The following is a 14,816-nucleotide window of genomic DNA, read 5'->3' on the forward strand; positions in this document are numbered from 1 at the left end:
GTCATCGATTTTAATCGATTAAGTCGATTAGTTGTTGCACCCCTATTTTGTGTAGTAGAATTAGATGTGTTCAGTGGTGGTAAGTAACAAAGTACATTTACTCAAGTACTGTACTTAAGTAAACATTTATTTTTGGAGTATTTTCTTTTTATTTGCCTCTTCATACTTCAACTTCACTACAATTTAAAGGGAAATAAGGTGATTTTTACTTTATTCAATTTATTTTAGACATTTAGTTCAGATTTTTTTATTCACAACACTTAGGAGGAACTTGTGTAATATGATGAAAAATAAGTGGGTTGACGTTGTCTTTTTGTCAAAAGTGAAGATTTGCTGCATTTATTATTTGGATTTAATAATTTGAAGTACTTTCACTCCTAATACTTTAAGTACATTTTCCTGTTCCAGAACTTTTCTCAATGCAGTACTTTTGTTTGTTATTCACAATTTTTACAGTATAGTAGGGGTGTAACGGTATCCGTATTCATCCCGTACCGTCGCGGTTCGGACGTCACGGTTCGAGAAGGGTCTAGCTGCGGCCGCGGACAGTACACGATGGTACACGATGGTACACGACACGCCCACCTGACACGACACTACGGTGGCTGAGAAGGGTCTAGCTGCGGCCGCGAAAGTTGTACTTCCAAATATGGTCAGAAGAGAGCACGCCCAACACGTGAGACGCTGACGCAAGGATATTTAAGGAGACATGGAGGTTTACAGACAACAGACAACAAACAATATGGTGCACCGAGTACAGGTAATTGTTAAACGTATTGTGGTTTTAGATATAATTACATACTATTTAGGTTCTCGTTTGTTTGTCGATGTGGCAGTTTAGCGCAGTGTAATTGTGTTTATTTTGCTATTATATATATATATATATATATATATATATATATATATATATATATATAGGCGCTATATATATATCTTATTATTAATACATCATTGGAACGGTACCTCCAGTATGCCTACATGACAAGCATTGTTACAGTAAACATATCTTTGACTTATTGCAAAATTATAAAATGAAATTCACCCCTGCTGTCATTCTGGCTTTCACTGTTCAAATGAGATGTCTACCATCAAAATGGGATAAGATGTTCCAAGGGGTTCTCAAACGGATAGGTTATTAATTAATTTGCCTAATAGTTGCTTAAAATGCTACAATAACATGCCATGTACGGTCTCTCAGCCACCGTGGGCGGCGTAGTAGGGGGCGTGTCGTGTAGTGTCGTCAATTCGCTTTTCATCTGCCATGCCTCTGCCATGCCTCTCAGCCACCGTAGTGTCGTGTCAGGTGGGCGTGTCGTGTACCGTTGTATACCGTCGTGTACTGTCCGCGACCGCAGCTAGACCATATTGCACGGTTCGGCACATGCAGTCACACGGCGAATACGCCTTTTTTTACGAGTGGGAAAAAAGTCTGTCACTCAGGGCAGTATTACACTATACATAATCCAGGGGGCGGTATTGCGCCTAAAAGCCAGCCGCCCGTAAATAACAAATGAAGAACAAGAACAAAACACAACAAAACGAACACAATGCATGAAGAAGAAAAGTTAGTAGCTATGGCGAGTTCACACAACACACAGGAGCTAGAACCCACCTGCTTCTTTTAAATCAGAAGTGTGGGAACATTTCGGGTTCCCTGTGGACTACAACAATGACGGGGTGCGAGTTGTGGATCGGACTAGGACGGTGTGTCGGCGTTGTTCGACAGCGGTGCGGTATGCTAATGGTAACACGTCAAACATGCTCAATCACATCCGAGTCAGTCTCAGTCCCCAGCGAGAGGGTTTTCTCGACGGCAGGTGACATAGTTACCGCCAACAGATCTGCCCTCACTGCTGACAACGTAGACAAACTCATCTTTTTGAAGAACAACTTGAAAATAGAGTAAAGCTTGAGTACCTTTATCTAGGCATAATGGCCTCACACACTCACAAGTTAATTACACATGTTAGACATTGCTCCTAAAGGTACAGATTTTATTTTGTTTTATATTTATCATTGTATTTATTTTATATTTTCACATCAGGAGATGTTATACAGTTCTGTATTGCCTTTTATTGATTGTGATTGAAATACTTTCTTATTATTTATTTTAATATTTTCAAGACATTCTTTTTAGTTGTACAGCTTATTTAACCTTTTTGTTTGACATCAGCCAATATAAATAATATGGCCATCTGAGTGTGTGTGTTACTGTTTGTGGTTTGTTTTTAACTGTGTAATACAGTTAATGATTCAAAATGTTAGAGTTCCTTATTTTCATACCAAAACTTGCACTACTGTTAAAAATAAACAGCAACAAAAAATTATGCATTTGGGACTTTTTTTTGCTTTTCCTTGTTGTACCGAACCCGTACCGAACCGTGACCCCCAAACCGAGGTATGAACCGAACCGTGACTTCTGTGAACCGTTACACCCCTACAGTATAGTATAAGTACTTTTACTTCAGTTCAGCCAACCATGGCTCATAGCTATATTAACAACAATGCTTTAGTCATTTTTATTCAACTATCTAGCTGCTCACAATTTGTCTGTCTCTGTGGTGGCCCAAGCCAACAGGAGCTAGCTTAAACTGCTAACACTGGTCTTCACTTTGATGCTTGGTAATAATATAAGCTCACAAGTCAGTCTAGCTAGTACGCCGGCTAAGGACAGTAGAAGGACTGCATGTGCAGCCTTGATAAGCAAAATCTTTAGCGCTGTTGTTGTTCCAGCTTACAAGCGCTAACTGGCTACATTTACTAGCAGTTGTTGAACTAGTTAGCAGAAGAGAGGCATGTAATGACAACACAGCTGTCATGAAAAGTGACATTATCAAATACATCACAAAAGGGTTATGAGTTTCTATAATGAACTAAAATGATATCCACATACTACCTCTACACATATCGTTATACTGTACAGCAGGCATAATGATTATAGTTATGTAATAATGAGGGGTGTTTTTATCGTTTCTTCAATTCAAATAGTTGATTCATGTAAGAGCCATTCATTTAAAAGATACATTATTTGAATAATCATGAGTTATACTAATAACTTTTTTTTTAATAGTTTTGTATATATCCACATTTCTGGACTATGCAAATGAGTACGTTTATTAATGTTTATGACCTAGTTTTATGCCGTAAAGCAAACTCTAATGGGCAGGTCCAAGAGTTAAAAATGGCGCTACAACAGTGAAACAATGGAAGTCTGCAAGCGTGAAACGACCGCACACGTCCGCACGCCTGATAGTGTAATGTTTCTTGAGTTTAATTTACTATCTCCAGATGAAAGAGTCTTTAAGTCGGAGTTGGAAGCTGTGATTCAATAAACCCTCATGAATCACCTGTGACTACATTGTCTTCATTTCAGCTATTTGGAGTCAGAGCTCAACTTCATCTTGTAGAAGTGGCCTTACAACAATGAACTTTGGATAAACCGCCACTACAATTAATTTATACCCTTAACCTCAATTATTGCTAAAACTTGATGTTGTCAAACGCAGAGTTAACTCACCCAAAGCAATGCCTCCATGTGGTGGTGCTCCTGAGTCCAGAGCCTCCAACAGATGAGAGAGGAGACTGGGGTCCTCCTGCAGAAGACACATTCATACAACAGTTATGATGAGGAGTTCATTCAACCCATTTCCACAGGTAGTCCGAACACTGTTAAGATATATGGACAATGACTGACCTTGAGGATACTTTTCAGGACATGAAGCTGCTCTGAGGCCTTGTGGATGCGGATGGAGCCTCCTCCGATCTCACAGCCGTTCAACACCAGGTCATAGTGCTGACCGCGCACCTGAGAGGACAGCACATAAGCCTTGATGCACCTCACATGACATATGAATATTACTTAATTACAAAAAGAAATGAAGATTAAACCTTGTTCCTTAGTGACTACCTTGTGTGGCTCTGTGTAGAGGAGGTGTATGTCCTCTGGCAGCGGAGCAGTAAACGGATGATGGGTTGACTCCAGCTGCTCCGGATCCTCCTCTTTGGGCAAGAAGAGAGGGAAGTCCACAACCCACAGGAAGTGGAATGCTGAGGGGTCTCGGACTGACATGCCACGAGACTCCAGGAGCTCTGCACACTGCATACGAAGTTTACCCAGCAGAGGGCGCTGAGACAGAGAGGGGGTGCAGTAAGACAGAGGAAAGATGAAGCTTAGGATGGAAGAGAAATAAACCTGTACTCACTTTATAGTCAGTGTTATCCAGTGGTAGAAGTTGCAAAAATAATTTGTAAAAGTCCAGAGTGTCAGCATTCAAATAAACTTAAAGTACCAATAGTAACAGTACTCGTTATTTTTAATGTCGCAATACAAAATGGTAATAAATCACTGGATTATGATTTGTGCTGGTACATGTAGAGCTACTTTAAATTACTTTATAGGCTGCTGCTGGATATCTTAACCGATAATTATACGTATTTCATAGTTTATTTTATAATTACATTACATTACATGTTAGACGCTTTTATCCAAAGCGACTTACATACTCAATACTGTGGGCAATCCCCACACGAGCAATTTAGGATGAAGTGTCTTGCCCAGGGACACAACGACATGCTGACTGCAGTGGGGTTTGAACCTGTGCTCCCTTGATCCAAACACCAACGCTCTATCCACTGCACCACACACCTAATTGATTTTTATAACTGATTTAGATTTTGAATTAGCTAATAATCTAAATCTAAAAAACAACTAGTAACTAAAAGCTGTCAAATTAATGTAGTGGAGTAAAAAGTACAATAGTGGCTTCCAAAATGTACCTCATAATTGTACTTGAGTACAGTACTTGAGTAAATGTACATAGTTACTTCCCGCCCCTGTCAGGGAGTGTCGTACCACAGTGTTCAGGGCCCCGGCTGCCAGCAGCAGCAGGTCCCCTGGCTGGGCTCCGCTCCCCTGCAGCAGCTTCTCTGTGGCCGAGGCAGACAGCAGCTTCTTCAGTGGAGACTTCAGCGTCCCGTCTGCTCTGACCAGCACCACGCTCAGCTCCTGGGACAAACACACACACATTAAAGATCACCTATTATGCTATATTTGAACAATATATTATAGGGCCATATCTATACAAAACATGTCTCTGAAGTGTTTTGCTTAAAATACCAAACAGATCACCCATTGTAGCATGCCTCATACCCCTCTATTTCAGCCATGTTACTAAAGTGCTGATTCTGGGTCTGGCACTTTAAATGTAACCGAGCTGCTGCTGGCCAAGCCCCTTTGGAGCTGCTGCTGGCCACGCCCCAGAAACTCAGCTAAACGCTGCCATGATTAAACTCCATATTATGTTTCAAACCACATCAAGCATTATTTGTGAAACAGTATGGAGCTCAAACGCTTTCTCTCTCACACGGGTTTACCACAAGGTGAGTACCTTTTTATATCCTTCTTTTTCACACATACTCTTTCCAGTACAGCGTTTGCTCTGAGATTTAGTGATGCTTGCTAATTTAAACACAGACCATATTACTTCCAAAACACATAGCGCATTGTTTCTGATACAGCACCATACTTGTCAACCTTGAGACCTCAGATATCGGGAGCATTTCAAAACCACAGCGGGCGGTTAACATTAACATGCTTATTGTAGTTGTAGCCTGTAGCACCATCCTTGAAGGAGCATATGTGTGGGCTGGACCTGTATTTTACAGGAAAGGAGTGAAGAGGGTGGAGTTGTCCATTCTTGTTCTGTTTTCTGTGACTATCTTCCTCACCATGCTGAACACCCTGTCAGACTTTCAGTTGCTTTTATTTTTGTTGTGATGCAGTGCCAGAGGGTATTACATAATTGCCAATAAACACGGTTTCAGGCTCCCCTTTATGCTGAAGTGCCAGGTATGTGATCAGCATTTTCTCAACCGTGATATTAGTCGTTTCATCTACTATCACCCCGACGTATTTACTGTTGGCGATGCGGTCATCGATAGTGCTGGTTATGGTCATTGCTATCGCCTCCTCCATCTGATGTCTGACTGTCTCATGGTGGGTGTACGTGTGCGCACTGTTGAGGTCTGGACATCCAGCAGATTGTAATAGATGTATTAGGTTGGGATATACAGTAGGTGGCTCGGGGTGTTTGTATTTGCCATATGCGATTTCTCCACATGCTTTACCATTGCCACGCTCTGGTTGACCACCCTTGAAGCTTCAATGTGGCTATGGCTACTTTTGTGATCATTCAACGCTGATTTCTGCATCGTCGTGCACCCTCGGGCAAATCCGTTACTCATCTTAGCTTTTCTACAACAGAACATTTTGCCATCTTCCCTCCTCAGCCACTTAAACTCTTGCTCCCACTGAACCCGGTACTCCCGCTTGAACTCCTTGCCACTTGCTTGCCACTCTGCCGCTGGCTGAACGTTGTCAGTTTTAGTCTTACTGGCTTGTCCTTCATCCTCCACCGCATTAATCCCTCTTTTCACCTCGTTTATCCACACCATCACAACTACTGGGTTTATTAAAAAAGCTTCGGACGATCAGCTGCCGTGACATTTTGCGATTACTAAAGCCGGTTAAACAACGAGGTAATCAACGAGGTCAAAAACTAGACTAGACAATAGCTACTTAATATGCACACACTCGCCACCAACTGGAAAGGGGTGTGAATTACTAAATAATAGTTACAGTAGAGTACAGTAGATCGCCCTCAGTCTACCTGGCCACTAAGGATGTAATATAATGTGGGCCGCTGGTGGACATTTTGGCGCTGTTCCGAGTTGTGTTCTAATCTGTCAAAATGACAGACTGCTTTCAGATTTTTCCGTCATTGTTAGAAAAAATCCGTCATTGACGGAAAATATTCGGTTAACGTGACCTCTGGTTGGCAAGTTTGTATAGCACATAGCTCTGCATGTTCTTTATTCAGTGTTTACCGCTAGAATAGTGCCATTGTATGTATATATTATATATATATATCAACTTTACTCTAAGTCCCTCTCGTAGACATCCGGCTAAATACATAGACACACAGCTGAGGGAGGGGATTCAGCTAGCGACTGTATATGGGGACAATAGGTAGACCCTCCAGAAAAAACGCGATTCTGCGATCGCAGAATTTACCGCATAATCAACAAAATGGCGCAGATTTTTAAAAGGCCGCATATTTATCAAAAGGCCGCATAATCCCCGCAATTTTCCACACAAAGTTGAGAAAAAAAGTGAAGTGATGATGATGACGGGACGTCATCAGCTCGCGCATCACAGAAGGTAAACAACACTGTAGAGTGAACGTGTGGAGCTCACACGAGAGAGAAAACACCAAGATGAAAAAATGTAATCCATCTCATTTACCGACGAACATTTATGCTAAAGACCGGGCAAAGCAGTACCCCGATGTCTTGCACGAAAGTGGGGGGAAACTATTCTGCACCCTGTGCAACTGTGTTGGAGCATAAGAGAAAATCGACGGTGACGACCCACTTTGATTCATTCAAACATTCGAAAATGCTTTCTGCTGCTGCGGACAAGAAAGCCAAACAACTCACGTTCACCGAGGCATCAACCTCCAAAACCCTTTCGAGGGCTACAAGAAACGAGGTGAGAAGCCTACAAGATTGAAGCTGGTCAGATAACGAACGAGTAAATGAAAACAGAATGAGGCGGAGAAGTGTGTGTGTGTGTGTGTGAGAGAGAGTGAGAGAGAGTGTGATTAAAATAGCCCAATTGCTTTTACAATAAATAAACATTGAATGTGTTTAATTGAATAGTAAAGGGGTTTAACGTTAATGGCAGGTTGTGTGTGAGAGAGAATAAATAAATAAGACAGCCCAATATTTATTTTTTCCGCATATTTAGCATATTTCGCAACTTTCCGCATATTTCGCAACTTCCCGCAATTTCACCGCATAAAATCACATAAAACCCTGCATGTTTGATCCCATAATCAAGGATTTTAGCCCGCATAATCAAGGATTTTTGCCCGCGTTTTTCTGGAGGGTCTAAATAGGTTGGGACGTGGGTGGGATATTGCCAGGAGTTCAATGTAAAGCCAGCCCACATTTTAGTCATGAGCGCAGCAAATCTGGATCAACTCTGTTGTGCCCCCGTTTTTAGAGATGTGTGTAAGAAGGAAAAGAGAGAGGGTTGTATTTTCTGACACTTTTGCATAATAGGTTACCTTTAAGAAGAAAAGAGACAATGTGGAAACACTGGGGTTGGAAACAATAATACCTTTCAAACTCTACAGAGGTTTGAGAGGTGAAATATTGGTTGGTCCCCATGGTTTGCTGTTATTTTAGCATAAATATGGAAGCCCTGAGGGGCAAACAAAAAAATTAATATGGAGATCCCTTTTTAGGTCTGATCCAATTACTTCTTTCAGGATAAAAAAAACCTGATTCTATTTCTAAATCATTCAACATAAATGTTAATTTGTGAAACACAAAAAAAGGCTTTGCCAAAAAAAAAAAAAAAGGTTTGGCCTATACAAATTTACCAAGTACATAACTGTTCATGACTTTCTTTATTTTTTATGTGTTTCAATCATATCAATATATGTTTCAAAGATCATTTTTTAAATAAACTAATAACTATTATCTTGGCTTGTGTTTATAAACACAGGAGAAGCAAACTGTTTGGATCAGGCTTACCCCTAGATTCCACTGGGTCCGTCTGCGGCGTGTTACGGCCGCGCCGCGGCGTCCGCAAGGATCGCGGCCACTCTAGTCAATGGGTGCTATTCCACCAGACGCGCCGTGTTACGGCCCAGAAGCGTCTCGCCGCTGGGCTCCGCTCAAAATAGGATTGAAGTCTATTTTTCGACGCGACGCAGCGGTAAGGTAATGTCGGGCAGGCAGGAAGTGGAACGTTCAGAGCATATATAGCGAAGCACACAAACAAATTTTTCAGACCCTATCCCTCCGTAGTCTTTCAAGTAGGAGAAATGCCAGCGTTCTCCTCCGGTTTACAGGCACTGTGTAAATTATATATATAGAATAATTATGATGATAAATGCATTTTTTTACCACTAAAATACAGCAACACATCTTTGATTCATGTCGTTTATAACTGGAATATTATTATTATTATTAACTTTGTCTGTACAAAGTAGCCTGTCCAGAAAATATGCCCAAATCAACAAAAACTGCAAGCCGGCAGGCAAGACGCTCTGCTTCTGAAATGCTTCTGAAACGCGCCCGGTAGGGTATGACGCCGGAGGAGGCCGGACCAAAACCGCGGCGCAGCCGTAACACGCCGCAGACGGACCCGGTGGAATCTAGGGGTAAGGCAATGGATCACCAGAATGTGTTTTTCTCACTGTCATCTCGGGGCTTCCGTACATACCACTACGTACGTTCTATTGTTTTTAGCCGCTTTAGCAGTTTTGCTCTAAGAATGGCAATATTAGCCACGCTTTGGTCCAGACTAAAATATCTCAACAACTGGATAGACTTCTTCAGTGCAAAGCAAAACTTTTCCTTTTGTATACTCTTACACATAAAGACACTTTTCATAAAGATTCCTTGTACATTTGAAACAATGTAGGTGACTAACTTTTTATTTCCTCTAATTTTATCCCCATTTCTTCCGTTTTGTGATATAATTTACTTGATCTATTATTCATTCTTTAAATCATAATAAAAAAGTAATTTAGAGAAAAATCAGAGAAACCTACCTGTCCAAACAGAGTCCTAGCGGTCCGTTTCAGTTCTTCCAAATCTTTAGCAGAAAATAGTTTCTGTAGTCAAACACAAGAAACACATTTTTGTTTTTAATCATGGTCACATTGTAACTCACAATGTATGCACAGTATGCTTGGATGTATTTTTCCTCACCGCTCCACTGGGGACGCAGATGGCCTGAACGGAGCCTGCTGGTTTGCTGAGAGCTGATCTGAGGAACTCTGCTTGAGTGGATGAGAAAACCGGACTGAGGTCCATCAGCTGGACACGGAGAGAGAGAGAACAGAGAGAGATTCAGACAACTCCACAGTCATGTTCACACCATCCTGAACATACACTTACTGTCATAATTGATTATTAACGGATGAATTCATGGTTAAAAACACCACTCATTGGGCTCTTATGGCTCAATTAGAAATAACGTAACATTTCTTAGAATTATTATTATTTATACAATTTTTTATTTTAAGTCTTAATAATGTAATTCATAACAGATACAGTTAGGTACAGTTCACCCCCATGCTTCTGCTCTAACAGAGCCCCATCACAATTACAGCCCTGTTTATTAATCAAACAGAACACATATCATAAACACATAAATGTACATGTAATACATTGATTCGACAAAAAGAGAAAATCGTAACATTAACAAATTAAAAAAGCTAATAAAAAACACTGAGTATCACGGTGTTTAAAAAAACATAAAACTTTAAAATAATTGTTGTGTTTCAATGTGGAACATAGGTTGCTTTTCAAACGCAAATTCCATCACTATAGGTCAAAAACTAAAATGGCTCTGGTAAATAAAACATTATAAGTCCAACAGGCTTCTTTCTTCACCTCTTCTTGATCTCAGATTTGGCAGAACAAACAGTTATTTTATTTTTTTGGAGCATTACATATTCACACAGTAATAGATTGTTCATCAGATAATACAAACACAATACTGAGCATGTTGAAAATGCCAAAAATATGTTGTATTCATACACAATTAAAAACTCATTTATAGCCCCTTACTTTAGTAATCTCCTAATATCTGGAGAAGTGTTCCTAGATGAACAATGCGGTTCTTTGTACATTTCACATTTTCTGCCCGGTAGTGCTCCTGTCATGTTTTAATTATGGTGCTTGTCTCTGTCCCATGAACACTAGCTGTGTTCACCAGAGTTACCAGAGCCAGTAAACAGCATCCCCTGTGTGACCCAGTGCAGCCTGGACACTCCCTGTGAGATCCAGGATGTGTAAAACAAACAGAGAGTGGACATTACCCAAACTTAAGCCCCATGTTATCTCACCTCAAATAAACCAGCTGGAGACATTTTGGCAAGCTTTGTGTTTGAGACCACATAAAAACTGTTATTTAAAAGCTGCAGTGCAGAGCTGTGAACTTAGTTTATAATTGCAAGTCCAAATGGACAAATGATCCAACATATGAAAAACAAGGTTCATCTCTAGTCGTAGCAATACAATTTAGTGAGAAGGGTAATATTAGTAATTGTTACACGGCTGAGTTGAATACTCAATTCTAATTTGTCAATTTGGACATTTCAGAGGTTACTGCCACGCAAACTAATGACCATTGCTGAGGAGGATCAAAGAAGGGAAAGAAAGAGGTTAAAAGACAGAGCACTGGATGTCAGATGAATCACTAGAAGAAGGCAGACAGGAAGTAAACACTAACAGTAAGAGCAGAAGCAGGCTGACAGGAAGTAAACACTAACTAACTTTAAGTCACGTTGTTGACAGCTCTGACATCTAGGCATCAAGGAGGATTTCAGAAACAAACAAATGTAAATAAAACTCAAACAACTCACCTTCATGCAGAACCTGGTGTCAGGCTTGTCCACACCGTAGTCGCGCATGGCATCCTCATACGTCATGGCTTGGAAAGGAACCTGGACGGGACCTTTCTCTGCAGGCCAGGAGTAAGCTAACAGCCCCTCCACCAGGGCCAGGATGCCTGCCTGCTCCACAAAAGACATTTCTATGTCTACCTGAGAGAGATGATGGGAAAACACACATCAGAACTCTTACTAACTCGTAAAGTCTAGGCAAAAACCAGGAAAAAGTGCAGTTAGCTATTTTCACCCAGGTCAGCGCTTTTCATGTCCCATGTGAAAAGTCAAGATTGAGTTATTTTAAATGATGTACGTAGAGTTAAAGTAATATATCCTACGTAACGTTGGTTAACATAAGTATATGTTCCATGACAAAAGTTCATATTTTGACACAAACCATGATCTTTTCCTACATCTGACCAGATTTAAGATTCAAAGGCTTTATTGTCATATGCACAGTAGTTACAGTGAACCTGCAGAGGTTTGACATGGACACAGACATACTCTGCAACTTCTACAGGTGCACCATAGAGAGCATCCTGACCTTCTACAGGTGCACCATAGAGAGCATCCTGACCTTCTACAGGTGCACCATAGAGAGCATCCTGACCTTCTACAGGTGCACCATAGAGAGCATCCTGACCTTCTACAGGTGCACCATAGAGAGGATCCTGACCTTCTACAGGTGCTCCATAGAGAGTATCCTGACCTTCTACAGGTGCTCCATAGAGAGCATCCTGACCTTCTACAGGTGCTCCATAGAGAGGATCCTGACCTTCTAAAGGTGCTCCATAGAGAGCATCCTGACCTTCTACAGGTGCACCATAGAGAGGATCCTGACCTTCTACAGGTGCTACATAGAGAGGATCCTGACCTTCTACAGGTGCTCCATAGAGAGCATCCTGACCTTCTACAGGTGCACCATAGAGAGGACCCTGACCTTCTACAGGTGCACCATAGAGAGCATCCTGACCTTCTACAGGTGCTCCATAGAGAGCATCCTGACCTTCTACAGGTGCTCCATAGAGAGGATCCTGACCTTCTACAGGTGCTCCATAGAGAGGATCCTGACCTTCTACAGGTGCTCCATAGAGAGGATCCTGACCTTCTACAGGTGCTCCATAGAGAGGATCCTGACCTTCTACAGGTGCTCCATAGAGAGCATCCTGACCTTCTACAGGTGCTCCATAGAGAGCATCCTGACCTTCTACAGGTGCTCCATAGAGAGGATCCTGACCTTCTACAGGTGCTCCATAGAGAGCATCCTGACCTTCTACAGGTGCACCATAGAGAGGATCCTGACCTTCTACAGGTGCTCCATAGAGAGCATCCTGACCTTCTACAGGTGCACCATAGAGAGGATCCTGACCTTCTACAGGTGCTCCATAGAGAGGATCCTGACCTTCTACAGGTGCTCCATAGAGAGCATCCTGACCTTCTACAGGTGCACCATAGAGAGGATCCTGACCTTCTACAGGTGCTCCATAGAGAGCATCCTGACCTTCTACAGGTGCACCATAGAGAGGATCCTGACCTTCTACAGGTGCTCCATAGAGAGCATCCTGACCTTCTACAGGTGCACCATAGAGAGGATCCTGACCTTCTACAGGTGCTCCATAGAGAGCATCCTGACCTTCTACAGGTGCACCATAGAGAGGATCCTGACCTTCTACAGGTGCACCATAGAGAGCATCCTGACCTTCTACAGGTGCTCCATAGAGAGCATCCTGACCTTCTACAGGTGCTCCATAGAGAGGATCCTGACCTTCTACAGGTGCACCATAGAGAGCATCCTGACCTTCTACAGGTGCACCATAGAGAGCATCCTGACCTTCTGCAGGTGCACCATAGAGAGGATCCTGACCTTCTACAGGTGCTCCATAGAGAGGATCCTGACCTTCTACAGGTGCACCATAGAGAGGATCCTGACCTTCTACAGGTGCACCATAGAGAGCATCCTGACCTCATACAGGTGCTCCATAGAGAGGATCCTGACCTTCTACAGGTGCTCCATAGAGAGGATCCTGACCTTCTACAGGTGCTCCATAGAGAGGATCCTGACCTCATACAGGTGCTCCATAGAGAGGATCCTGACCTTCTACAGGTGCTCCATAGAGAGGATCCTGACCTCATACAGGTGCTCCATAGAGAGGATCCTGACCTTCTACAGGTGCACCATAGAGAGCATCCTGACCTTCTACAGGTGCTCCATAGAGAGGATCCTGACCTTCTACAGGTGCTCCATAGAGAGGATCCTGACCTTCTACAGGTGCTCCATAGAGAGCATCCTGACCTTCTACAGGTGCACCATAGAGAGCATCCTGACCTTCTACAGGTGCACCATAGAGAGGATCCTGACCTTCTACAGGTGCACCATAGAGAGGATCCTGACCTTCTACAGGTGCTCCATAGAGAGCATCCTGACCTTCTACAGGTGCACCATAGAGAGGATCCTGACCTTCTACAGGTGCTCCATAGAGAGCATCCTGACCTTCTACAGGTGCACCATAGAGAGCATCCTGACCTTCTACAGGTGCTCCATAGAGAGGATCCTGACCTTCTATAGGTGCTCCATAGAGAGGATCCTGACCTTCTACAGGTGCTCCATAGAGAGCATCCTGACCTTCTACAGGTGCTCCATAGAGAGCATCCTGACCTTCTACAGGTGCTCCATAGAGAGGATCCTGACTTTCTACAGGTGCTCCATAGAGAGCATCCTGACCTTCTACAGGTGCACCATAGAGAGGATCCTGACCTTCTACAGGTGCTCCATAGAGAGCATCCTGACCTTCTACAGGTGCACCATAGAGAGGATCCTGACCTTCTACAGGTGCTCCATAGAGAGCATCCTGACCTTCTACAGGTGCACCATAGAGAGCATCCTGACCTTCTACAGGTGCTCCATAGAGAGCATCCTGACCTTCTACAGGTGCTCCATAGAGAGGATCCTGACCTTCTACAGGTGCACCATAGAGAGCATCCTGACCTTCTACAGGTGCACCATAGAGAGCATCCTGACCTTCTACAGGTGCTCCATAGAGAGGATCCTGACCTTCTACAGGTGCTCCATAGAGAGCATCCTGACCTTCTACAGGTGCACCATAGAGAGCATCCTGACCTTCTACAGGTGCACCATAGAGAGGATCCTGACCTTCTACAGGTGCACCATAGAGAGGATCCTGACCTTCTACAGGTGCTCCATAGAGAGCATCCTGACCTTCTACAGGTGCACCATAGAGAGGATCCTGACCTTCTACAGGTGCTCCATAGAGAGCATCCTGACCTTCTACAGGTGCACCATAGAGAGCATCCTGACCTTCTACAGGTGCTCCATAGAGAGGATCC

At 42.8% G+C, this 14,816-nt stretch overlaps 1 protein-coding gene across 3 annotated transcripts in view; it reads right to left on the minus strand.

Annotated features, from left to right (window-relative positions):
- dars2 (aspartyl-tRNA synthetase 2, mitochondrial) overlaps positions 1 to 14,816 on the minus strand; it is a 48,295-nt gene that overhangs the window by 7,744 nt on the left and 25,735 nt on the right. For 2 of the 3 annotated variants that reach the window (XM_034219971.1, XM_034219959.1), the window contains exons 10-16: positions 11,448 to 11,627; positions 9,787 to 9,894; positions 9,627 to 9,689; positions 4,853 to 5,005; positions 3,908 to 4,126; positions 3,695 to 3,805; positions 3,518 to 3,593 (exon numbers count right to left, since the gene is read on the minus strand). In XM_034219971.1, the coding sequence (XP_034075862.1) occupies positions 3,518 to 3,593; positions 3,695 to 3,805; positions 3,908 to 4,126; positions 4,853 to 5,005; positions 9,627 to 9,689; positions 9,787 to 9,894; positions 11,448 to 11,627 (910 nt within the window). The remainder of the gene's footprint in view (positions 1 to 3,517; positions 3,594 to 3,694; positions 3,806 to 3,907; positions 4,127 to 4,852; positions 5,006 to 9,626; positions 9,690 to 9,786; positions 9,895 to 11,447; positions 11,628 to 14,816) is intronic. The other variant, XM_034219965.1, reaches the window with a different exon arrangement.

Source organism: Gymnodraco acuticeps, unplaced genomic scaffold (genome assembly GCF_902827175.1).
Source record: "Gymnodraco acuticeps unplaced genomic scaffold, fGymAcu1.1, whole genome shotgun sequence".
Taxonomy (NCBI): Eukaryota; Metazoa; Chordata; class Actinopteri; order Perciformes; family Bathydraconidae; genus Gymnodraco; species Gymnodraco acuticeps.